This window comes from Neodiprion pinetum, chromosome 2 (assembly GCF_021155775.2).
Source record: "Neodiprion pinetum isolate iyNeoPine1 chromosome 2, iyNeoPine1.2, whole genome shotgun sequence".
Classification (NCBI taxonomy): Eukaryota; Metazoa; Arthropoda; class Insecta; order Hymenoptera; family Diprionidae; genus Neodiprion; species Neodiprion pinetum.
Genome location: NC_060233.1, coordinates 26,208,983 through 26,235,663, shown reverse-complemented (window position 1 = coordinate 26,235,663; position 26,681 = coordinate 26,208,983). Strand labels below are relative to the sequence as shown.

The 26,681-nt window shown below is 41.1% G+C and overlaps 1 protein-coding gene across 7 annotated transcripts in view; it reads left to right on the top strand.

Annotated features, from left to right (window-relative positions):
* Positions 1 to 26,681, top strand: part of Lar (tyrosine-protein phosphatase Lar) — a 464,266-nt gene that overhangs the window by 327,424 nt on the left and 110,161 nt on the right. For 6 of the 7 annotated variants that reach the window (XM_069133249.1, XM_046613986.2, XM_046613980.2 and 3 more), the window contains 3 exons: positions 12,823 to 12,861; positions 21,536 to 21,667; positions 22,570 to 22,728. In XM_069133249.1, coding sequence (XP_068989350.1) covers positions 12,823 to 12,861; positions 21,536 to 21,667; positions 22,570 to 22,728 — 330 coding nt within the window. The remainder of the gene's footprint in view (positions 1 to 12,822; positions 12,862 to 21,535; positions 21,668 to 22,569; positions 22,729 to 26,681) is intronic. The other variant, XM_069133251.1, reaches the window with a different exon arrangement.

Here is a 26,681-nt window from a genome sequence, read left to right as displayed (position 1 = left end):
GTCGTTATGGTAATCTTGGAGGGGGGATTTGCCGGTAGCCACTAGCCCCAGGGTTCTGGTCAACCCCGGGACTCACGCAGCCCACGCAAGCCTCGCATTTTTCAAACACTAGAGCTCATGCTATCGAAGAACTGTCTCGGGGGAGAAGTAAAGGTGAAGTTGGAATCAGGGGGGAAAAAAAAATAAACGAGAGGCTCTCAGAGCGCATGCCTCGCAGAGTTCACCGGGCACATCAAACGCTGTTATTATTGGTTAAACTTAGCTGTCGCCGGTGGAGATTATTGGATACAATTGAACTGCGAACCGAGTTTCTTGGCGCGGTCGAGTGATCTTTCCGAGCATCGTTGAGAGCCTTCTTGTGCGAGATCTGAAAATATTCCTTCCTGTTGCCTCACCGCGTACCTCCGCTGCTGTATTGTCAGAAGCAATGTGCATGGCTTAAGACGTTCTTATTAGAAGTCGAGTGGAGTCGCTTCTAGCGGGGTTCAAACCCGAGAGGTTTCAAACGTAATAAGTCGTTTCAATCCGAGGATGAAACGCCGCGCCCCTATAGTAACTAAGCCCAAATTTATACATTCATTTCCTGCCAGAGTTTTCTTTGCAACTTGCTATCAAAGTTATATACCTGATTTTCCTTATTTTATTCTGTCATCTCCGTTTTTCTTTCTTTATTATTTCTATGTTTTTTTGGACGCGTGTATTGTTTATTTATTTATTCACTCGGAATTTTTTTTATTCCAACCACACTTACCCGTTCATTTCATTCCTTGAACATGATAACCTCCGCAATTAAAAAAGTCATGGGAACACCCCGTGTGAGTTGCCAATACTTAGACGACAAAAATTCAGCATAATCAACCTTCAATGTAGCCATCTAAAATTTTGTGTGAATACTATTGCTACGAATCTAAGAGTTTTCGATGCTTGACTCTATTTACAATCATAAAATCCGACGAACTGACCTGCCTTTCCACGGTATTACAGACAAGAATTAATGTCACCTTATTTTCAATACTTTTCGATTCAAGAGTCTTTGAGTTAAGATCCAAGAATGCAATCTCTAAAGTCAAGTGCACTCTATGATCACAAAATGGACTGGAATCACCAACAATGGAGCACTCGGTTCGAAAAATGATACAAATTTCTATCATTAAAAATGTATTTATACCATACGCGTCATTTGATCAATATCTTCATCAGAAATCTATCAGTGCTGACTCATTTCGAAAATGATATCCGTTACTACTCAAATACAAGGCGCTATTCCAGGGTAGTTTAAAATCTGTAAGTTTCACTATGTAATTCCATTCTGTACTCAAAGGTCAGTGGAGTCTTGATTAATCACGAAGCAATTAAATAGTCGTCAAAGGTAAATTTTTCCGGTGATAAGAAAGTGAACGGAGATTTTGTGCGGAGAGAAAATGAGGTGATGGATCGGGTGGGGCACGGTGCGGCAATAACTTACGTGCAGAGCTCGTATCATTTTTCAATAGTTTTCGGCGCACCCAGCATTTATGTCGGTACGATTCCTATCGGGCTCTGCGATGTACGGGTATAACGTCCTCCGAAAGCGTGCTCGATCCACGGCGACGCCGAGTGGACGGTGGTAAATTCTCGATGCAAATGAGATCGCTGATACCGGGCAAAATATAAATCCGAAAAACCCGGTGAATTTATGCTCATTATCTTACCGCGCTACCCAGCTGCCGCTTTATTTCAACCATACTGCGCACCCTGGTGTCGAAAATACCGGCAGAAACGAACCACTCTCTTATTCCCAGAGACGGGACCGGTTGTAGTTTGCGGTTGTTCGGAAGAAGGCTTTACCGGAAGTGACAAGTTTCCAGGGAGTAACGGAGCAAGATCTCGTCGCGGGAGTCGAGAACCACATTTTCGGCCCCAATCAAAGCCATTATTAAGCTCATCCCCGCACTTTGTTCGCCTGGATATAGACGGCTAGGTTGGTAGGTGGGCAATGTGGTGGCTGCGGTCCTTCCGCGGGTATAACCGGGCAGAGTTGGCTTCGAGCCAGGGTATTCATTCCTGAAACTAACCCCTTCCCTTTCGCCGTCTTGCCGATCTAAGGGGCCAATTATTTAATCAATTCCACCCTCTTAGCGGTCCGGTACTCCCGCGCCCCCCTTGCTGAGCTGAGTCTCGGAGTTTCTGCGACAATTGAAATCGCTCCCCACACCGGAGAACGCCGCCGCCACCACCAACCAGCCTGTCCCCCCATTCCCTCAGACAGATTTCTCTTCTCTGGATTGTGGACTTGAAATCATCCGTTAGACTAGCATGCTTCGAACGCTAGGGATAATTTTCGCTAAGCAGATTCAGACCGCTAACAAAATACTCCAAAGTCAGAATGTCACCAATTCTACCCGACCATTAGGTAATCATCGACAAAGGCAAACAAACATGAATTGACCAATGGAGCGCATTTTATTAAAATTGATATCATTCGCCTGATGTCAATATAATCTTGAAGGCTCCATGAGAAACAGTGAAAGTTTTGAATTCACTACCCGTACATAAACGGCGTATGAGGATCGAGCTGCAACATGGCAAAACTTGTTATAACATACCGAAAATTCAACGATTCATTTGCTTACTTTACTGAAACGATGCCATGGGGAACATACTGTCAAATAAATCGGGATAAATTCAATTCAACACTCCTTCAAGACTTGAAGTTTCGTCTCCAAACCCTTGACATTTATCGATCAGAACTCTTAGTTACAAGAGCTTGGAATACGTAACGTGCTGCAGTATTTGCCTTGATATTAAAATTTATGATTCGCTGAACTTCACTCAACAGGTATCTCCTTTTTCCCTAGCTCTCGGCTCCAGAGGCTTAAGCATAGGCCGATTATGGCGGGAAATGCGTACGGATAGTTTGGACGCCTTGAGCAGCCCGCCGGCTACCCCTGGGAAAACCGTGAGCTCATTTGATAGCGAAACGTCGTCGTGGCTACAGCCTCTCGCCACGTTTGCTCCCCCGAGCTTAGCTAATGAATGATTAACGAATTTTCCCCCTTCCGCCAGCAAATGGGAACTCCTCGTGAAAACTTTTCCCTTTTGAATAATGAGAAATATCGAGTTCGTGCCAAAATCAAGAACAGGAATGATTCTGGAGTCTTTCTTTTTTCCTTCTGGAGCTTATTTTTACTTCCACTTTCGAGGTTCCTTACAGGCGAGGCCAAAGTCGTGTCGGTCGTGATTTGCAGACGGTCATTAAGCGGATCGCGTCTCCTCCGTGGGGTCCTCGATTATGCTCTAATCCCAGCGGCTCCTCCTCGACAAACGCCCGACAAGAGGCCGACAAGAGTCAGTTGTAAAACCTCGAAATAAATCCTGTCCCATACTCTCCCTCAGGAGTCGGCACCGCCCCGAGGCCCACCCTACGCCGAAGCAACGACCACGTCCCAATCACGCCACAAACAATTAGATATAAAACCGTACGCCCCAGGCTTAAGGGCTGCTACGGTACGCTGGAACCCAGACCTGCTAGAGTGGTTGAGGAAAATGCTCCGGGGGACATTAGATCACTGCAACCCAGCCCCTCGAGGAACCGCCCCGAAACCACTAAACAACCTCACTGTCCGATTTAAGTGTCATTTCAACAGAGACCCCCCGGATATTCGGTATTTATTTCGCAACTGTGCGGGGTTTAATCAGGTCATAATTGACCGCCTGTTCTACTTTTCGATCAGTGGTACGCATGAAACAAGTTGGAGAGGCACATCGGTCTCCGGACCGCTAAACTAAAATCCATATTCCAGTATTCTGGTGAAAGATGTGAATTCACTTCCTCGATTCACCGATGAGTTTTACATTAAAGATAGGCAAAATGAGTGAGAGCCGATCGCTCCAAGTTCATTAGAAAAAAGAAATTGAACGCGCGCGAGCCGACGTACTATCTTTTACTGCGAAGAGAAGCCTTTGACCTACCCGACGAAAATATTATCATATATTTCTCTCCTTTCACGATGAAATTTGACATTTGACAAGTTTTGCGAATTTCTAGACTTTAAGAGCTTTCGTTTCAGCCCTATATCAACACGATCCATGTACGAAGAGCCGAAATATACCAGTTGTAATATTTGCAACATCGTCAAAATCGTCAGTTCGATTAAGAATTTTCGTCGACTTTTAAACTTTGAACTAGATACATATATGACATAGGCATAAACTTGTCGTTTAATATATATGATAAAAATAGCTCCACCCGAGAAGCTTACGGAGATAGCACAAGAGAGGGCGTGTCGATCGCTCGCTCTTAGTCGATAATAATGTAACCTGGTAATGCGGTACACGATTAAGTTTTCTAAATAATCTGTCAGCTGCGTAACACATGATGCCAATGAACGAATGGAAAGAACATCAGAGTCAGTGTTGAACAATTTTAAAATATAAGAAATGAATCGGTGAACATCATTTGCATCGATTTTTTTATCTACAACAATATTGCGGCATAAAAATTTCACCGAATATGGCTTCGCTTTCTTGAATAATAATGCCTTTACTTTTAGGGTTATAAAAGCAAAGTTTTCAAAATAGTCGGAATAATGAATAAAAAAGTATTCAAAAGTGCTCTGGATCGTTCGTGTGAAAAATTTATGAAGTATATTTCACACGAAAGAAGAGTTGCCTGTCAAATAATTTTCAAAAAATTATTCTACCAATGAGTCTAATCGCCGGGCGACTATTTTCAGCTTGATATGTAAGAAAATTTGTATGACGCAGAACAGCATGCTTTGTGGAATACATTTTCATTTCATCAGGCACGAATTAATATGCAATGCGTCTGTGATAAGACGTAAGATTAGAGAGTACTAAACTGTGAATTATTATTAGTTTTCACATGAAAGACTCAAACGAAGACTGGGCTGAAAGATGTAATAAAATAAAAGCTGCTAAGCTTTCTGCGGTAGCACGATTATTTTCCATACAATTCAAAAACTCGTTTTATCACATCGAACCTAACCTAGATGCACGATTGTGGATGTATTTCGTTTGTTTGAGTCGTTTGAGAACGGTTGATTTACGAAGAGACACGAAAAGTAACTTAAAGCTTCGAACGAGCCAAGTCAGCAAACATCTTTATTCGATTGTTAATAACAATACCGAGCGTTGTTTATTGAACAAAAAAAAATGAAAATAGTTAGAGTAAGGATCAATGAATTTGGGAAAAAAAAACGAGTCAGAAATTATCAATAAGGAGCGGAAAAAAAAATATTTTGTAAAAATTGTTATAACTGACACCGGTCTCCCCTACAGAAAGGATTGGTGTAGATTGACTATGCTACCCGAAGCAGATAATTGGTGAACCAGGTGAAGAACTCGCAGAAATGGCAAGATATAAGTCCCTTGATAAATGAAATTTCTTCAGAGATCCGACGACAACGATCTTCTATATTTGGGAAAGGCACCGATCGAGGTGCACCACGGTTCGTTCTTAATTTTCTAAAAAACCCATGAAGTACAACTACCCCCAAATTCTTCATTTCGTACGTAATTCTATATTTTTAGTGTTGATTTCTTACTTTTAAGAAGAAGTTATGTAGTTGGCAGTCAGGATTTTGATTTAATTTTTTTTTTTTTCGTATCAATGGTATTGCTGCTGGTACTTATTTGAATGTACGTTATCATTTTGATGGTTTCTGAGTCGCAAAATGAATTTTTGTTCGTAGTTTACACTCTAATCTACTTGGCGCAAAGCTTTTGCACTTGAGATGCTTTTGGAAGACATAATGTAACCTCAACTCAGAGGAAATGTATCTGATTGTACCAACGTATTATTCACTTTGTAATGGGGAATCCAGCGATGTATAACGACTGCAAGTTCTTACACGCGGTTATGCTTTATCCTCAGTCTGACATCTCGTATTTTCGCGAAGCTTCCAGTCCAGCTTCCCCCCCCCCCCCCCCCCCCTGCACCCTTCAGTTCGCATCACAGCTCTATAAGCTGTGTGTTTTATGCCTTGAGTTGATTTTGTACGAGAGAATGTTTCTCGAAAGCTAATAAACGAAACTTTGCCGCATCTCTTTCCCTTCGTCTTGTATACTTTGAGATAGCTCGTTCTCACTGAGGAGAATACTTGTCCTAAATTACCTTAGAGTATCGTCCACCCTCTTTCTTGCGTGATTCCAGTCGATTAATCACAGAAATATCAATCCGAATGTTCGCGCCAGCTCTGCTGCAGCAAGCTGTTACCACGCCAATGGTTACGAGCGCGTGACAATGTCTAAGTGAAACCTTAAACCTTCGTAGAATCGAGGGTCTTGGACGTCCCGACGGAAGTAGTAGGCCATCAGGAAAAAGTGACGGCGATCTAAGCGTTGGGATGAAACCGCGTCGGTCGGCACGCGCAGTTCCGTGGGCGGAATATGGAAAGCTTGACAAATCGTTTTTCGGGTAAAACGAAAATGGAATTTCGGCCAGTTATATCTTCTCGCGAATTGTCGCTGGCGCGGCGTGGAAAGCATTTGCGGGTGTTAGTAGCCTTAAGCTTCGCCCGAAATCGTGAAAATACTCTGTATAAGTCCACCATACGGTTCCACGTCGGTGTTTTGCACTCGGGACAAGCGGCGTAAAAAGTGCAAAATGAAATAAAGTCACGATCATATTTTACAGCGAGAAGAATCGCTTATTTGAAGTGTTAGTATCGAAGTCGCTTCGTAAAGAGCCGTAATCCCCCATCCGATAGGGAGAACAAACCCCCGGTGAATGAAATTCATCGTCTTATTTCCATTAAAATATAAATTTCATTTATAACCGCGGTATGAATGATATTGAATAAAGAGATTGGATCGGAATAACGGCGACGTGGTTGGACGACCAGAGAATGTAAGATGGAAGGATGAATACGGAAGATTGCTTGATAATAAAATGACGCCCTCTCGGTAGACTGACGATGAAGTATATAACCGGCAGTTTTACCGAACGTTCCTCAACTGGCTAACTTGTGTATACAAAAGCAGAAAAGGGATGGTTAGGTTAGGTTGGATGAGAGGATGGAGAGAGGTATGAAGGTTAAAAATTCTACCGTTCAACGCGCGATGCTAAGAATATTGGAATTTGTTTCGGTGAAAAGACCCCCGTGCGACGGATTCTCATCTCGATAAGTTCGTTGGGCAGAAAAGCTGCTTCTTCATTTTCCTCTCCATACGCGAGCGATATCCCCACCTCGCCGATGCCACATTCCAGCCTTCTATCTCTCTCTCCCTCTCTCCCTATCTCACCCACGCACCGTTGCATTTTTTTTTTTTCTCCCCGAACGGTTTTCTGTCGATTCGAAAATCGCCGTGACGGATTAAACAGCCGTTCAAAATGCAGAACCGTGCATCAAACGATTCTACACTGCTACAGCAGACGTGGAATTAAAGTCCAAAGTAACACTTTACAGAGACGAGAAGCCGCTGCCTGAATTGCATACAATGTGACAGCCAAAGTTGGATACGAAAGTAGGCTGATTATCAGGCGAGTCACGTATGATGAATACCAATACATGCATAACCCTACAATAGTACAGTCGTTAACCATTAACCCTCGGCTTGACGTGGGGGTCTCACCAGTTTGCATAACTATCTGTCGGTCTCTTGCAGGCATGCAAAAACTTGGCCACCGAGTTATGAATATAATACCGGAAACTTACTCGACTGCGCACCGATGCTCAGAGAACTAATATACCGGGGTGACAAGATGTCAAGGGAAACCTCGAGGTCCAGCAAGTCTCGGGATTGTTAGAATTCAGTAGTGAAAATTTTATACTTAATCTTTGAATCTTAAAAACATTTATTTTGAGATGAATAAGCTTATTGTTGTCAAAACATCTGTATACGATTCATTTTCGATACTGTGTTTTTTCTTACAATGGACATCAATTGTATCTATTCAATTTCATTTATTTTAATGTACAGAAAAACTTAATGAACGTTCAAGTGAACTCACCTAGTCAAAGTAGATATCATTGTCACAATGTTGAAGGCAAAGGAAACGTCTTCTTTTGAAATAGAGTTCGAATTGGGTCCATCGATCCCGAGGTCAAATACATAATACAGTGTCAAGAGTAGAATTTTGCTCACACTAACATGATCGTATCCAGTAAATATTCATAATATTCATAATAGCACGAGCTTCTTTGCCCTTGTATTGATCCGTTCCACGATCTCTTACGATTTATGGTACACCTCTATTCAATGTGGTATAAGAGCAGACATTTTTCTGCATGCAGACTGTCTTAACCTTGTACCATTTTTCTTCTATTCATTTGTGAAAATACGTGTTATTCTTTGACCCGTGTACAGGGTAAGTCCGCCACGATACATCATACGAAGAATAACTCTCTCTCTCTCTCTCTCTGCCGCAAGAAATACCAGGACGTTGAGCGTTCTAGAATAATGCGACGGATAGTTATTCCCATCTTCGGAATAAGCAACGGATAGAAAGAACCTGTTCTCCGAACACTTTGTGCACTGCTCTTTGATCCCTGGCAGTTTGATTCATATCCTTACCGAAACTACGTCCAACCATACCGTATTAAAACGTCATCAAGCTGAAGTTGTTCGAAAACCAAGAACTCTGTACTGCACGAGAGCCGGTTACCTATGTATAGACTGCACTTTGAGTGCCGGTAGTCAGTTATACGATGCCAGAAACGTGCATCAGAGTAATGGCACCAAAGTTATGGTGGAACTATTTTAAATATCGGCTGAGACGAAGGAGGCTTCCGCCTTCCGCTTCCTTCGTGGATCTCCTTCCGCTGCAGGCACGCTAGTTGCACGGCATTGCTTCAGGCTTAGTCCACGCCTATACCAAGTTGAACCCCAGTGCACGTACGTGTATTCTCGTAAGCCTGTGCGGCACACTACACATATTTTATGTCCTCTGAGGTATAGCGACGTTAAGAGCCTCTTAGAATTATTCCAAGCACCGATTTGTTCATCTTTGGCGGTAACGTTCAGTCGTGCTCAAAGCCGTAAAGCCTGCTGCCCTGTGGAATATGGTCTATAGACTGGGTTGAAACTGTTGTTTAACCCAGGAAGAGCTGCAACATAATATTTCTGCGTTAACTCAGCTTGAAATTTCACAGAACTCTTATCTCCGTAATTTTCGACCCAGTTAGCCTTCCGTGAACCCATCTCATCGTCTCTAGCGACTCGTTCCGGTAATGAGACGCGTGAACAGAGTAATAGATTCGAATTATGCCATGGCTGAGGGTCGGAGGGTGAATTGCTGCCTAGTGACGCATTGCACTGCACCTGGTGGTTTGTGTGAGCTAATTACGTCGCCCAGTTCTGCCATTACATCGGCTGACGTGGAGTACCTTCGAAATAGAATTGCGTTCCTTTCCTAGATTCCCCGTCCACCTGTTCACCATAAAATGTTAAACTGTACCGGAGTAAACCTCAAAAAGAGATGAAACTTGGATGCGAAAGAGGGACAGAGAGAGAGATGCAGGTAATCCAATAAGGATCACGCGATATCCCACCGGCTACACGGACACTTGGGGCATCTCTAAGGATTCTGAGATTCTAGGCACGTGGTGAACGCCTCCGTTGAGTCAACTGCCGGCACCAAACCATCCACAATGGATACCCACAATGCCCACAATCGTATCTGCGATGTAACGGGTGTCCGGTCCCACCGGCAACACGATCATATGCCAATCTCCGTGACCAGAGAACTAATATCACTACGCCAGCCTCCATGATTCCTAGCAGGATCATTGTCTCGAACGTACTTTGCGCTGTGAGCAATACCTAAGGTGGAGAATTTTCCAATGTGAAAAAATTCCAAGTACAATTTTCAACCCTCACGATAAGCTGTCGCAAATTCATAACGGAAAACTTGGCATGTTACGTAGCGTCATCTAGATGTTTACCACTCAGAGTACACTTATACACATTGTACATTTGATGAAAACGAACTTGGAAAGGAAAACGCCTTCCGGTAATATATCCTATTCAAGGGTTGTCATCGGTAAGATATTGAACGTCGAGTGAAAATGAAGTGTCCTATGATTAGCTTTGCCAAGGATTGACACGATTTTTGGACATAATAAATTCATAAGAAATTCAGAAGGAATGGGTTCAATTGTCCAAATCTGACGTGGACTAACAAAACGTGTTGTACTCAGCCCAGAAATACCGCATTGGGATTTTTGGTGATCCCTTACGACATTGACGAGGGTTGGTTCGGACCTTTGCTAAACTTTACGATAGAAATACGAAAACGAAAGGTCTTGAAATTTGTTGATAGGTCGCAAGTCGCACATCTGAACTTGGGACACTATCTCCAGTTTCTACAGTTTCTCAAAAGTTGTCGATACGATGTCAGCGAGCTAGTCAGTGCAGACCAGATTTATGACACCAATGCACGCGGTCTCGGGCGTTCACTTACCCTGGGCAAAACTCCGCAGTGTGAACATTATAAAAGCGATAATTCAGAACAACTTTGACATCTAGCTCGAAGAGCACACACCAGATTGCGCTGGGATACGGCTACGTACACGGTCCTTTTCTACTTTTAAAGATTTGGAAAGTATCACCACCTTTCTACGCCTTTTCACGCGCGCAGATTGTCCTAAACAGCTGCTTGGTCTTAGGTATAATGCGAAAATACCTTATCGCTTATTCGTGTATATTGCTACTGGTCGAAGCGCTCGGAAATCTCCTTAGAATTTATCTCGAAATCGTGTCCCCATCCGGGTGTGTATAAGCGTTTCCCAATCACCGACTGAATTTGGTTATTCCACAAAGTAAAATGCGGAGCTGCTGTATCTCGCAAGTTGACTCGGCTCGTAAAATTAACCGCTAATATATCGGTATTAATAGAGGGTGAAACGCACCCTCTGCGAGCAGAAACCGAACATTGAAAAAACACGAGGGTAAGAAGAAGCGCAGACAGAGCAGAGCTTCGCAAAGCTCCCATCGTGCTTGGTCGAGATAGAGCAGACTTCGACTCAAGTACGTGCGTTTCTTCGGATCGTCATCTATGGGTTATTAACGAGACAAACTCCTCCCACAATTGATAAGAGTCAACTCACCACCCTGCCCCTCCACTAGTCGCTACTCGCCATCGATTTCTCCTTAATTTAATTTTATTCATTTTTTCGCTTCCCACAAAATCCCAACTTGTACCTCCCGGCTGAGCGCCAGATGCATATTAGATCTCTACTGCCATTTCTGAAAAGATACCTCACCTGACTGATGGAATCCACGTCAGCTGCCAAGTTTAATTTTTTTTTATAATCGAGATTCACCGAAAGCTGCCGTTGTAATAAACGGAGCTTGATGGGTCAAAATTTTAACTTTTTTTTCTTGAAATTGAGCATCAAAAAATCAATGCCCTACCTTTAATATGAAAAAGCGGGCTCAAAAAATCGATATCACAGTGCACAAAATGCATTCATAAACTTTCGTACTTCCATGCTGTACGTAGATTTTTATGTCATACCAACACCTTCAAAACTTGATGGTCAACATAATCTGTAAGGCCGCGCTGTGATTGCTGCCGAAATTATAGAAAAAATTCCTAACTAAGAAGAAGCCCCGAATGTCAAAGCTTAAACTGTCGAAACCTTGGAAGATTTGACGACGAACCGCAAATGCGAGTTTGTGATTCGTAATAATATTATAAACGTTGTGCCCAGTTGTAAAGTTGGTCACAGCGGTGTACACTTTGGTAGGTAATTAATTTTCACTGTGACCTAGCTGCTTAGCTGCTTTAACTTCCGTCCGCGGGTTACGGTATTCCTCGTTCTCTGCTCGCCCTCCGGGAAGCCCTTCCGCGTCGTCTGTCCGTCCATAAAACAGACAGAAGGGAAACAAAGGCCCTTTCCGCCTGGCTTGTATCTAAGTTTTGGTCGCATGGAAGCACTCCCTCGCTGGGACGACCTTGGATACCAGTACTGTTTGATCTCGTCCCTTCATTCCCTACACCTCCCTCCCTCTTGACCTGCCCCCCAGAGCCTGACCCCGTTGCAACAGAGGCACCCTTTTTCAACCGGAAGATGTAGGATAGCAATCCTTTCACCCTGCTTTGACCGTTTAATATCTATACATATGTACCTATGTAGTTGTCGCGGCAAAAAAGAACGAAGGGTAGTATTATTGACTAATGCAGTCTGCATGTGTCACTGGCATCCCTTGCCAGTGGAACTAACACATTGGGCAATGGTGTGTGTTCACTATTGGTGTAAGGGGTTATAGCCTTCTGTCTTATATCTCGTAAGTTTGGTGGTTTGAGTTTAATGGAGTGAAAAAAAGATATTCGGATTTTTCCCTCATTCTTCGAAGGAGCACAAGCAGCAACGCTTCCATCACGTTATTCGCTGGGGAAAATATTGTGGAAGCCTTGCCTTTGTCGGGACTCGAAATATGTAGGCCTTTGTAAGGAACCGCGGTGTGCATCTCGAGATTTAAAGATGATTTGACTAATCTAATATCAGGTTTCCATTTCACATTTATTCAAACGAATAAAGTGACGTTATTGTTCTCTTATCAAACCTGCTCATTTCTGTAGTTCTTTTTCTCTTTTTCTCTTTTATTTTTTTATGCTTTCACCCTGTAACACACACACACACGAGATACTTTCATCCCTTCAGCCACGTTTTACGTTTACCACAGTTATATTCAACCTTCCCACAAAAGTCACGATAAGAGATAATTTCTGTAATCTGTTATTCACCTGTAACGAAAATCGCATCACGAACGACTCCCACTTTCTCGAATGGCTGAAATAGTCATTCAATGGTATCGGGCCCGTGCTAGGTGACGATTACTCGTCCACGACGATGACCATCCAGTGTTTTTCAGGGAACTTCAGCGACTTATCCTACATCCATTATTTAACGCGTAAGTATTATGACTAGATGTAAGTATATTAATGTTTGTTTTACAGTAAAACCGTCCGTAGCTCCCAGCGACATTTGTAAAAGATGAAAAAAATGCTGACTTCACCGACAGTTGCAAACGTCGAAACCCTGATGAAGTATGCATATAAAACTTACAAGTAACGCACTAGTGACGTTTTTGACTCACAATCAGAGTTCTTTCAGGTCGATATCCCATTGGCATTATTCATCCTTTCTTGCAACCTTTCGCAAAAAAGTTTGCCAATGAGATGACGAACCGTTAAGTAACGATAATGAGTGAGTGAAGTACTCGAACAAGAACCGGGCAGTTAAGTCGAGACTAAAAGAATTCGTTACGTTCAAGAAGGTTCCGGAAAATCAAATTGAATGTTTCTGAAAACCCAGTTCGCATTTGGAAGTGCATTTCAGACTGACAATACGTATCTATTAGAGTATACCTACCCATACGTGGCTTGTTTAATAGCAGATTCACAACTCAGGTTAGAGAACTGGTGTTTGACACAACTACGTCCGAATCACAGAGTTACACATGAGTCATGCTTTTGATAACAGAAACCTCATCACCTTGTCGCTTTCTTTCCATTTGTAACAGTAACAGGTTTACTCCAAGGTACAAGCCTTGTCTCAATACAAACTTTTTAACGAGAGCACACCAGCGAAGTAACCGGCAAAGTGGTGATACTGAGTGAGTAGGGAAGTCGAAAAATAAGCCGACGGTTCTTAGTCCAGATTACGAGGGTTCGTAATATTCTTTTCGTGATGCCTGAGATTGGCCTCAACCCCGAACCAGGAACTAACAGACTTCGACAGCGGTACTCGAATATCGGTGAAATTCCAGTTTGATAGCTAAACGATCTAAATTTCAAATCTGCTAATGTGTATTTTTGACCCACTCACTCTTATCGACGTACTTTGAATTTCAAATATCCACCGGTGAGCGGACCAATCAGCTGGCAAGGTTCAAGCCGAGCTTGGGATGTTCCTGTTTGTTGTCATTTGTTTCGTTCAACTCACATCCTCGTTTTATTTATGGTGCTTTCAGTTCTAGAATTGATTTTGTGATTTATTCCCGAGGCTTGGGTAGAGCGGTGCAGAGGTACGCCGCCATGCCATGCCTCTGCCAGTACCCGCTTTGCATTTTCAATTTCGATACTGTCTGTTTATGGGTATTTAATTTTTCTTTTATTCCCTTCTTTTTTACATTTATATGCGCTGTGCCCGCCCGACCGCCATCAGCATTGCCTTTATTTTTGTATGTTCGATTGTGTTTTATTTTTATTTTTATTTTTTTTTTTTATCTCGTCTACTTCCGCAACGTCATGCTCCGCGATTACGATTTCATACCCATTAACGAAATTCCCTCGCCCTCCCTTCAACTCCACATTCGCTACCTCGCGTTAATTCACGTTTTCACGTTTCCGTAACCCAAAACACTCCCGCGTCAGCTTTTGCTCGGTGAAAGTGAATTAACAAACTTCACGGGCTGGAATTTTTTTTCTCTCGCTTTTTTTTTTTTTTTTTTTATATACTCGAACAAGCACAAGCTAATCTTTCCACAATTAGTGACGCGATGACTCCGTTGAGTAACTGATCAGTGGGAACGACTTCCCCCAAGTGCCTTCTAATTCCTGATTTTTTGAACATACGACTTGGTGCTCTTCCCAGAGATGTCGATCAATTTTGCAACAAATACCTCAAGACAAATGGTAACAGTCGGATAAAACTCAGAATCTCTTGTTTTTCCCAAGTATTTTTTTTTTTCTTGCCTATCGCTTAAACCAAATGAAAAACCAAATCAAAACATGCGTCATAAGACAATATTCGGGTGACGGATAACTTCTTGGTGAAAAATAAAAAAAATATTACCTTTCAATTTCGATCCTGTCGCTACAGTTATCAACCGTATTGAAATTTCACACTCAGTTCCACTCGACCCGACGCCATATCTTTTGCAAATTCCAGCATGTTCGTTTTACATGCCTGTAGCTGGTGGTTAGCCACCTGGAAACCGGGTCATCTATGAACCCTATCAATTACGCGGTGATTTCGACCAATAAATATGCGCAATGCCGAACCTTTCCTTGTCCAGATCAGCGCAGATAAATTTCGAGTATTTAGTGTCCGAAACGCGATACGATTCGTACAAACCCAGCGCTGCCCGTACGTTTGTTTGCTTGTTTGTTCGTTCATCCATCCATATTCTGGGGGTTTGGGAAGAGGGGAGGAGCATTACGTTGATTCAGAGCTTCTCGAGGGCTGCAGAGGAGCTGCCCTGGTCTGAAGGGGACACTTACTTGTTTAGAATATTATTGGCATACATCTGCATACATCTCGCGCAGGTCTTCCCAAGCCGACAGTACTTTTGCCCAGCATTTGGTAGGTGGGCGTTTATAACCCGGCAAACTGGCGTCCCCCGTTCCCAAGACTCACCCCCATTCGCAACGCCTGACGCCCGAGATTTGACGCTTGATTGACGAGAGCCTGCCAACTTCTGACGGGAATCATAATCAACCCGCGAATAGACGAGATCAGTCTTGCAGACTCCCGATTGGCTGCAAATTGTAACTAATGGCACAGATATCGCCGCGATACGACGGCTGTCTAACCGCGAATCAGAGGCATCCCGATTATCTGTCGGATCCCTCGCTCGCCGCGATGAACAACTGACCCGTTTGGGGCCCTGCGTGAAGACACTCGGTGAAAAACGTCGAGGATAAAAATTCACGGATTATTGTGCAGATTCCGCGACCACGCGAGATCTCCGCTGCAAAATGCATATTCAAATTGAATTACTCGCGCTACCGGACACGTTGATTTGAAATCATTCGCTTAAGCCAAAGCCATGCAATGCCACGCAGCGTTCTGACGCTCGAGCACCGTTCGTTGGGCTAATGGAAATGCTCGGCGTGAACTCGTTTAAAACACAACTGTTTTGCATACGTATCCCACTCAAACTCGCAGCCGCTCCAAAGACTCATTGTCAGCCTCCGAGCTCCCTCGATCATAGCTCTCTACCCTGGATAGTCGTAAAAACATCGGCCGTTAACAGCGAACCTGAATAATTTATCGCGAGGCGTTGAATAGTGAAGAAAAATTTGGAACGAAGGATCGGTATTTTCGTCAGAGCAGAAACAAGGAGCGTACCTTCGCTCCGTAAAAAACTGAGTGATTCCAAGCATTCCTTACTGCTAAGCTGTAAGAATAAACGAGTAGTTTCTCGGTAATTTGCTCCATCTAGTCTAAATTCGAATTTTTTAGAGCAACTGCAGGAATGTTTTCCGAAGCTCATCTCTGTCGGTGCTTCTTCTCAAATTGACGTGACGAATATGCGCGGCAGTAACCAAAAAAAGCTCAACTTTTCAAAACCTGGTCTTTTCCTTGCGAGTACTCGTTCGGTAATCTTTTTTTAGATCACTTGACGGTCACGAAAAGCATTAAATTCGATCGTGTTAAAGGTGCGCGTTAATAGTAGCCGATACTAAGCACTTGCCGGCAAAATTAGCTCCGCTAGTGGCACTCGAGCCGTCATTGATCACTGTTGTCACATTATGTAGAGATGGGTAAATGGATAAACGGATCGATTTTTCGTCCACATGGGGTGAAAGCGCGGATGGAAGTCCAGGAAGGGAAGGTGAGGGTGGCCAGGTTTATCGCAAACAATTATACGGGTCTTATTCACGTCAGAGCGGCTAAACCCATCGGGCGACGAACCGCACTCGTTGCTGCCAGCAAATATTAATTCAATTTAAAAGCGCTCTCGCCGCGACCCACATATCCTTGCTGTGTAATTACAACTATACATGAGTGTTTTCAAAGGCACCCTGCGAACCGACCAGCCAGCCAACTCGCCTGGTTCACCGCATTCGAGCAATGCGGTAACGCTGACTTAGCCAAGCTGCTTTGCCAACAAGTCCAGAAATAATTATTCGAAAACAAAGTGAGCGTTATGTATTTTTTATTTATATCCGGCAACTGCACTGATCAGATTTTTATTCGGCTTATGGATGCACAATGGTGTTTGTTGACATTTCGTTCCGGTATTTCGGTTTCTGTTTCCACGGCAAAACTGAAAACAATGTACAGTTCCATCACTTCAAAACGCGAATCCCTCCGTGACTGTTATTCCGATGATATTGTATAATTCTTATACTCATTGACGAAGCTTTTAGGGAATAGATTTCTTATCTCGGTTTCTATTATTCATATGTCGACGAAATCGTCCCATTATGGTTTCTATTGTTGGCATGCAGCCAATCCAAGGTTTCCAAGGATTACAAAGAACAAAAAAATTATAAAAACACGTTATAATCCTGTAACCGAAGCTTAGCCAATACCATTGAGTATAAATAATGCTAGAATTGCATTTACTCACGCAGACTGTCACTACATCATAAAAATTAACAATTTTTCACAGTCAGTCACAATTTTCCGAAATTCTGAAGAAACTGCGGATCTTTGTTTGGGCAATAACAAAACGGGATGAATTTCCGAACGAAGTATCGAAAGCATGCGCGAAGAAGAAAGCGATGACAAAGGACCTCTTGATCCTCCACAGTGCATAAAAAAAAAAAATTCTTTTCTCCGTAAAATTCGGGTGACCCTCTTGAATGTTCCGGAATTGTGGCTTCTTTTAATTAGCGAATATTCATTGGCGATTCTTTCGTTTGACGTGGACGGGCAGCACAGTTCATATTGAGTGAAGGAATATGTGCAAGAGGACACAAGTCGAGGCTTTGTCTCGTCCGCTCCTGTACGTAGGACGCTTCGCTCTCGTGCAAATTTCAGTTTTCATTTTATTTGCTCCACCTTTTTTCCTTTATACTTTTATTGCTTCGGTTTTTGATCTTCGTTATTGTTCGTTTGTATTTTTTCACTGCCACCAGGCATTCCCACGCACCTCTAACTCTCTATGGCTATCCTGCACCTGAACAGAAAACAAACGGGCAAACGAATAAACGAACGGTTCCACTGTACAGTTGCAATTATTTTCTCTCCCGCTGTCCACATTGTTTGTCACGTATCGAAGCCGGTTTCGATTCTCTATCCTCACGCCCGCGAATCGAGAGGATCGCTTTGTTCGCATTCTCTCACCTTTCTCCAAAGTACATTTTTATTGGCAAATGAATATAAACTGTTAGCTGGCGATGTCGAAATGAGCAGTGTTGTAGATTAGATTTGACGAATAGCGTAAATTACATAACTTTGTTCGATGAAAACTAAATTTCGAGCATATAGTTTGTCAAAATTGATTTATTGAGTCCCTAAACAAATTTGTTGAGTTGACCGAACAGGGTACTTTTACGAACACCAACAACGTGACTTAATAAATTGCAGGTAGTATTCGTAGATAAAAACGCAGTTATCTATGATATTGCTTAATTAACGGGTTATGAAAAAATACTTAGCTATTTTTCTTGTATTCTGTTCATTTATCAAAGTAAACTTATACCAGTCTCTTGAAACTTTCCTTCAGTTCACTCTTGACGTCGATAATTAAGTTTTAACATTATTTGAAAATAAATTGCGGAATTTAAAAAACGGAAGAGAAAAATATATTTTTTCCTTTCAATTCCTTTCACTTGTTCACTATAACTTGAAAAATTACTGAACGTGAATAATTTGCAATAAGACGAGACGTGTTTAGCTAAGTTTGGAAGCGAGGTGTATCGTTTTTCACCCCATCCTACGGCGCATTGGCAGCCTTCCATACTTTCTTCTATTACTTGTTTCTCACGCTCAGTCATACCAGAAACCAAACCGGCACATCGAAACTTCCAAATTCAATTAAATACAATCAAGAGAGACAGCTGACGGTTGACGGAATAGAAACTGTGGAGAAAAATGGCACAGAAAGAAGTGAAAAGGAATCGCAGATAATAAAAACTAAATCCTAAATTGTGATACGATATTTGATCCGTTTATTTTTAATTTTGTCATAAATTATTCTAATGGGTGTATATATATATATATATATATATATCTATATGCTTATATTACCGGATCCCGCAGGTGCGCTTAACGTGTCATTACAAATAAACATACGCGCTGTAAATTTATGGACAAATCGTGCGATTAAGCCAATAATCTAAAATACCTATCGGCCCGATACGTTCGCCCTGCTTTGTCCTAAGCACTCGGAGAAAATTTCTTTCTTTTAAAAAAAAATCAATTCGTAGACGTATTTCTAGAGCTTTTTTTTCTTTTTTTTTTTTTATGCGGGAATCTAATATTTTGTTGCCAATAGCATAATTTCATCGTATCAAATATACTTGTAAATACGAAATGTCGATTTTAATTTTATAAATTTAAGATGCTAATACTTTTTCATGGTATTATCAAAATATTGAAGCACTCCCTGGTAGATTCGACTAAATTGCTTCTAATAATTCAGTAAGTCCATCTGGCCGATCAAGATTAGTCAAATTTACAAAATCGTGAGAACCACTAATTGATTACCGCAATTAAATAATTTTACTTACCTAATAACATATACATCGTGAACCTAGAAAATTTTATGTTAAAGTGGTAAAATATTCTCGGTAAAAAACTTTAGAACTATGCAGTGTCAAACCTTCTCCTAGACATGACTAAAATATCGTTGTTTTGTATATGCAAAATAGTTTGATTAAAATTTGTGGTTACTCCAGCACAAGGTCTTTTGTGGGTTGTACATTAACCTCAAAATTTATTCAGGGTGAAAAAATTTTGATTGTCAAAACTAAACGTTTTTCTGGTTTCGCCAAGGCAATTTTCCGAGAGTACCTAATCCCTTCGTTTCAACCTCACGCAGACATTGCTCTAATTTTCATTCCGGATGAAATTACGCTTCATATATACAAATTTTCCCACCACCTGCAACGCAGCGCGCAGAGCACAAGATTATTTTTTATTTCTCCAAAAAACAAAAAAAAAACAAAAAAAGAAGGAAACCAAACTATCGAAGAAAATATCTCTGATCCTAACTTGCAACGGACTGCATTATATCCATAGATTGTATCCAATCCACGTTCATTTTATTGTCATATATTCATTTTCTTCGTCACGTGTCAGGGACGTGATCGTCATATTTAATATAGATCATTTCCGCCGTTATACCGTGCTATTGTGTTGATATTATCATTATTATTATTTATTACCTTATTGTTATCATTATTGTCGACATTATTCTTATTGTTATTCGTATGAAAATACAGTAGCGCTCAAAACTATTTTGACAACATAAAATTTCTCTTAAAATAAAACACTATCGGACAGTGACTTGAGTATAGTGAAGAGCAGTATAACTGCGATTATTTGAACGTGTCAGGTTTCGACTTGTTTGTTTACACTTTGCGCTGCCGGAAGAATGTAACTTTCAGCGAGCTTAAGAGTATTTTGACACGCAGTTAGCTCCGTGAATTCGTAGACGTTAGTTGCTTGTTAGTTCTGATTTCTACGGATATTTACTTACAGTGATTATTTCAATATGCCGAAATGTAAAGCATATTACAGTGACTTCAGAAAAGCCGTGATAAATTCACCAAAGCAAGGACTGAAACAGACCGAAGTTGCTCGTATTTTTAAAGTGTCTCGTCAACTCTTTGGTGCACGGAATAAATTGTATAATAAACAAAAGACTGTCGAAAATAAGCCTCGCAGTGGACGTCCAAAAAAAAAAAAAAACGTCTCCTAAATTCGATCATATCATAAAAAAGTTATCATCAAGTGATGTTCGCAAGTCGGCTGTAATGATACAATGAGTTTAAAATTTTTTGGAGTGACGAGAGCAAATTTAATTTAATGTCATCCTGATGGTATCAAGTATGTTCGACGTCCTGTAAATAAAAAATATTACCATCGGTACCAAATTCCCACGGTCAAATATGGAGGTGGCGGTGTGATGGTTTGGGGACGTTTTTCACACTCTGGAGTTGGACAGTTTGTTCGAATCGAAGTAAATATGGATCGGTTCGTTTACGAAAAAGTATTGAAGACTCAAATGCTACCATACGCTAAACACCACGCGCCAGCTGGACGGTATTTTCAACAAGATAACGATCCCAAACACAAGTCCAAGTACGTTAGTGATTTTTTAAAACGCGAAAAAGTCAAGGTTTTAGAGTGGTCAAGTCAAAGTCCAGATTTGAATTCTATATAACATCTGTGGTAACATTTGGATCGCAGAATAAGAATAAAAAATTAATCGAACAAAGACGCTTTTTATGAAGTTCTCAAAAGTGAGTGGGATAAAATTCCGATGGATCGATTCCAAAAGTTAATCGACTCAGTGAGGCTGTCATAAAATCCAAAGGATATCCCACTAAATATTTATTTTCTTATTACGGTAGATAATAATTATGTGTTAAAAAATACGTTTTTTTCAACAATGTCAAAATACTTTTGCTCCACCATTTTCCACATTAAAAAAAAATTCACACTCTATTACGTTGCGAACAAGGGCTATACTTGGTCACTGTTCTGTATAACATTGAATATCAATCAATAAAACAAATGATTGATTTTTATGTTTCATATTTGTTTTTAATTAATCCAATTAATATGTTTTTCAAAATACTTTTGAACGCTACTTTACCTTCGATATAATTCTGTTTTACGCATGCGGATAATGGCAATGAAATGAATGTTAAGAGGAGGGAAATTATTTTTGTTCGCAGATCCACCGGAAATTTTGAGAAGACCGCGATCGCAGCATGTCAAGGCTGGTGGAATAGCGTCGTTTTACTGTGACGCCCGTGGAGATCCCCAGCCCCAGATACAGTGGCGAAAAAATACCAAGAAATTAACAAGTGAGTAAATATTCAAACAATTTTTTCCCTTCTGCCTTCTCTCTCCTTCACTCTATTTTTCAATCTTTCCAAAAGAAAAGCTGAGGAACAAAATTTATAATGTCGAATGATTTTGATTGCTGACTTTTTTTTTTTTAATTTATTAACAAACAAAAGCAATTCTGCTTATTATTTTCAAAGCATGTTATTATAATCGGAACAAGCACTTTAGCCCGGTGGTGAACGCTTAATGTACACAGCTGAATAATTTTCAGGATTTAGTGAAATTACTGCAAAGCTAGGGCGAAATGAACAGTTCCATGCTAGTTCAAACACCTCGGTTTCATACGGTTTTCCATTACCTCACCATTATTGCTGGTATTCATGTCATTTCAGAGACAAGGTTTTATTTATTTATTTTTTTTTTTTTTTTATTTTTCGCTAGTTTCGTTTTTTATATTGTAATAATCTACGATAGCCATTTTACAAGCTCTAGATGCTTCTGTACTTTGTCCATCAAAAATTATTCAAGGTCTATGTGGTTTTGACCTGTACGGCACGACCAAAACATCTCGAAATTCTCCCGTTGTTGATAATTTCGCACCGTCTTCATCGCACCTAGTTTTTATAAGCAGACAAACACTAGTGGATTGAAATTATGCTCCATATCGGGTAAACACACAAACAAAGAGCGTCGTAGAAGTAATTGAAGTAACGGACCAGAGAGGGGTACGGAATTGAGGCTGGAGAACTGGATGTTATTGAAATCTCGCAAGCTTTTCTCAATTGTAATCAAGTAATGTATTACATTTTTCCTTATTTTGCGGGTAATTGACTTCCTGCAATTAACACGTTGCTTCATGTCCCGTGAACCTGGCAACTACTTCTTTCAATCCTTGGTTCTGACTCAATTTCTTTTTCAGCATCCCAGCCTCGTTACTTGGTGCAATCCTACCCCGGTGGCGCTTTTTTGAGGATCGAACCTGTGCGCGATGTTCGAGACGATGCCACCTACGAATGTGTTGCTGAAAATGGCGTCGGCGATGCCGTTTCGGCTGATGCCAAGCTCACCGTCCACGAACGTGAGTCCTTTTTACATCTGTTTTGATTTGCTTTTCATTATTTGTTACGATACGTCGGTGGTGTGGAAATCGTTTCAATATTTGGCATGTTATAAGTGGGAATACAGGCACCAAGCACCAAGTCTATAGGATTGGACTGACGATGACGTTGCACCATGTGTGCCTGGTGATTAAGTAGCCAGGCCAGTTGAACTACTTATCAACTTATGCACTCCTTTATAACCATGAAGCAATTTCTTGAAAAATTACATTCTCAATATTACGGACACAAAACAACTCAAACTACGCGGGTCATCCAATTACGATCGATTGAGAAACTAAATCGAGAACAAACATTTGTATTTTATTGCTCGTAAGTTTTCACACTACCCTATTGATCATCGACCAAATTCCGGACACACCAAAATACTTGTACGTAGCATCTCATTCTATCTTCGTCTTACGAGTCGTCTCTATACATGTTACGTCCACCATATGTGACCACCAGTTCAGCCAGCGTGGATTTAATCCTCTAAAACCGGAATCGTTTGCAGTTTGTTCTTATTCAAAATGCAATCTGTTGTGACGTTCAAATACATAACGAATTCATTGTTCCCAGCTGCTGCAGAAATTTATTTTAGTTTTACACAATTGAAAATACAAACCGATCAAATTCCTTTAGTGAATGATTATTTGAAAGCTTTAATAAGTTCACTGAAATGGTCATTTACTGATTGGTGCATTCAGCCTGTTCTCTATGACAGGGTATAATACCGATGAAAATATAATTCGCGTTATTCTGACGATATTGAACAGTGAAAAGTGAACGCAACTTTGTTACATTAAACGATGCGAATGTTCACGGTAAACGATGGATCATCACCGAAGCTATTTACAAATCTACACACGCTATCAGTGACTATATTGACATTCCAGAAATATGCAATTCGTTCGTACTGACACAAAATACAACGATACAAAATAACCCAATCATTTGATTCGGTATAACCGTTGATTGTTCTCAATGCCACTGTTTGTACTTGATATGATACAGAAAAAACCGTATTGTGACTCGTCCAATCAGCAGCATGAAATAGTACATTTTACAACACCCGTTTAGAAATAAGCTGTTTTTCCGCACTGCACGGAAAGAAAGCACTTGCGTACGATCCACAGGCTTCGTAAATCGAACTTTCCAGGTAGTGGTTGCAAAAAAGAAAAAAAATTATCGAACTGTAATAAGTATATCTTTCTCTGTAAGTGTGAATATACTCGACGTATATAATGTACTATGTTGTTTTGGAGAACCTTCAAATTCAACTCACTCTACTGCTATTTCTGATTTCTAGTTAATTCATCTCGTTAATATTGCGTTTGAAACAAACGTGCGAAATCAACCCCAGCCGCATTATTTTAAAGCATGGCTAGCAAACCGCCACGAGAATAATATGGAGGGCGTACTTTTACTTACGATTAAACTTTTCAGTCCTGACAAAGGCTTAAATAGGTAGAAACGGAAGCGAATGGAGTGTTTTGGGGGGTTGGTAAGATATCAGGTAGGCACTAGTTAGGGTTGTTTTGGGTTTACGAGGCGAGCAACTTGCCAAAACTCAAATCGTAAAACTACACCTGACAACGCCCGTTCTTCCGCCCCTCCTCAACTAGCCCCCAGAGTATTTCCATCTGCAAGAATTCCAGTCCTTGCATCCACGGTTTTCGAAGTGGGAAGGAGACGGCGGCGGTTTCCGGTTGTCAACCATCCTGAAATTTTATCTCTCTGTCCGTGCGCGTGTGTATATGTCAATAAAAAAAACAGGGCGCGTACGTGATCCAGGGACGGTGTTATCCCCTCCCCTCCCCCCCCCACCCCCCTTTCCCTCCGCTTACACGGATCGTGATAGCGGACTTCTACCGAGTTTCAATTTATTTGTTGCGCAAACTTGATTCGCCCAGCCGTAGAATCCCATCGGGCGGGCGTAATATCATGCACAACGGCCGTGATTTGCTGGAAAAATAATTGTTAATATTTAACTCGACGATTCGCTGCAAGTGAGCAAAACTCTTTCAGAATAAACGTAAATGATCAAACTAAATTGAATATACGCGTTTCAAATAAAATTATCAAGCGAATAACTCGTTGCATTGGTTTTTGCTTTCTCGCTCATGTAAGTGAATATATTTTTGGTAATTTGAAAAACTCTCCGTTTCTTGCTACGTTTCACCTCAGAACCTTTTATGCAATATACATATTCGTGCTGCGTTTAATTGAATTTAATAACCTCTTCTGCCGAAGATAAGCACAGACTATGTTTCTTTTTGTTTTTTTGTGGAATTTAAAATGCCCAATCATTCAATTCAGTTCGTCAGTCCAACTCCATCGATAATGTAAAAATGAACACTGATACACCGTCGAGGATAAACTGAACCGTGCGCAATATCTACTTTTCCTCGTTGATTCAAACAAATTGTTTGTCGTTGACGAGCCTTGAGCTCGACGAGTACTCCTGCCGTTGCTCACGTTGCTGGCAAGTGGGCGTGCGATGCAAAATTAATTATTTACTTCCTGGCATTGTGCAGAGAAAACCCTTTGCAAAGCGAAACGCAGTAGTGGTGTTTCTTGAAATTCGATTCTCAATAAGAAACGACGGACAAAACTTCTCTCAAAGTAGGATCAGATCTACCCTGATTCGGACTACAGTCAACAGATATCTTAATTATTTGACGCCGTGATTAAAGGGGCCAAATCTTATCGCCAGACAAAGAAATTATCTTCAAAGAGCATGGCAAGGTGATCAGTGAAACTTGTGTAATTTCTACATTTTGAATGGTCGTAAAATTTTGAAAATTCTCAGATTCTGGATAGGTTGAATACTTTATCACAATCAATGGCAAATCTGTTGAAATAATAGGAAAAATAAACTGCGATTGAATTACTTGAGAAGTTACGTCAACCGGAGATGCTAAATGGCATCAAATTTTACACTTTTTGTTACGCAACTATGAAACTGACCTGTGTCTTTTTTATTAATTATTTTCACCACTCAATTAATTTTTCTCATTAGTCATCCGCAGCGCGGGTGACGATGATAAAGGATATGTTCTAACACCTGAAATTTCAATGGTTTAGAGTGAGCGTATTTTTTACCCAAAATAAACAGGCTAGCAACAAGATGATTTTGGAATTGTGCAACAAACATGACGTGTTGCGATTATTTAACCACCTCTGTCTCTCTCACTCTGTTCGGGGGGCGTTTTTTCCGTGAAGTTAATCACTCCTCCTTGGATTCATCAAGAATCAGAATAGTGTACGGAATTATACGTATGCACGTGACATTTTACCTCCGATATCTTGGAGCTTAGAGCTTTCAATTTAATTTATGTAAGGCGTCAAGTGGTCTCTTGGTATTTCGCTGCTCTCCAGTATCCGTGTTTGTGGAAAAAGAACCGTCCAACCGTTCCGAAATCAGCAACGACACTCGGACTCACGCAACAACATCACTCAAGTTTTTGGCAAATGACACTGAGGACTCTCAATGAAATCGCAACTAAGAGTCCTAAAGATTTCCTCCGAACGACTGCAAATTTAATCAAGATAATTATTCGTACGTTTCTCGGCAGGAAATGGAGCACGCGTATCAGGAACGTAGCCTATAGGGGATAAAGTTGAATAAATATTATATTTTCGTAAAAGGGTTGTTTTCGATATTGTACAATTTCAATTTTTCTTTTTTTTTTTTTTTTTCGTCCACCCCCGCTACTCCGAGACCCCACGTCCATTAAATTTTCCAATATTTTGTGAACGCGATGAAAGCGACTGATTGGAGTTTCTGCGTACAACTCCTCTCTCTTCCGTTCATCCCATGCGATAACGCACCGTTCTCCATTCGCGCTTGTCCCATTCGGACCATTAAGCGACCAAAACGTAAATTGAAATTCATACACACTGTCCCGAGTTCTCTCTCTCTCTCTCTCTC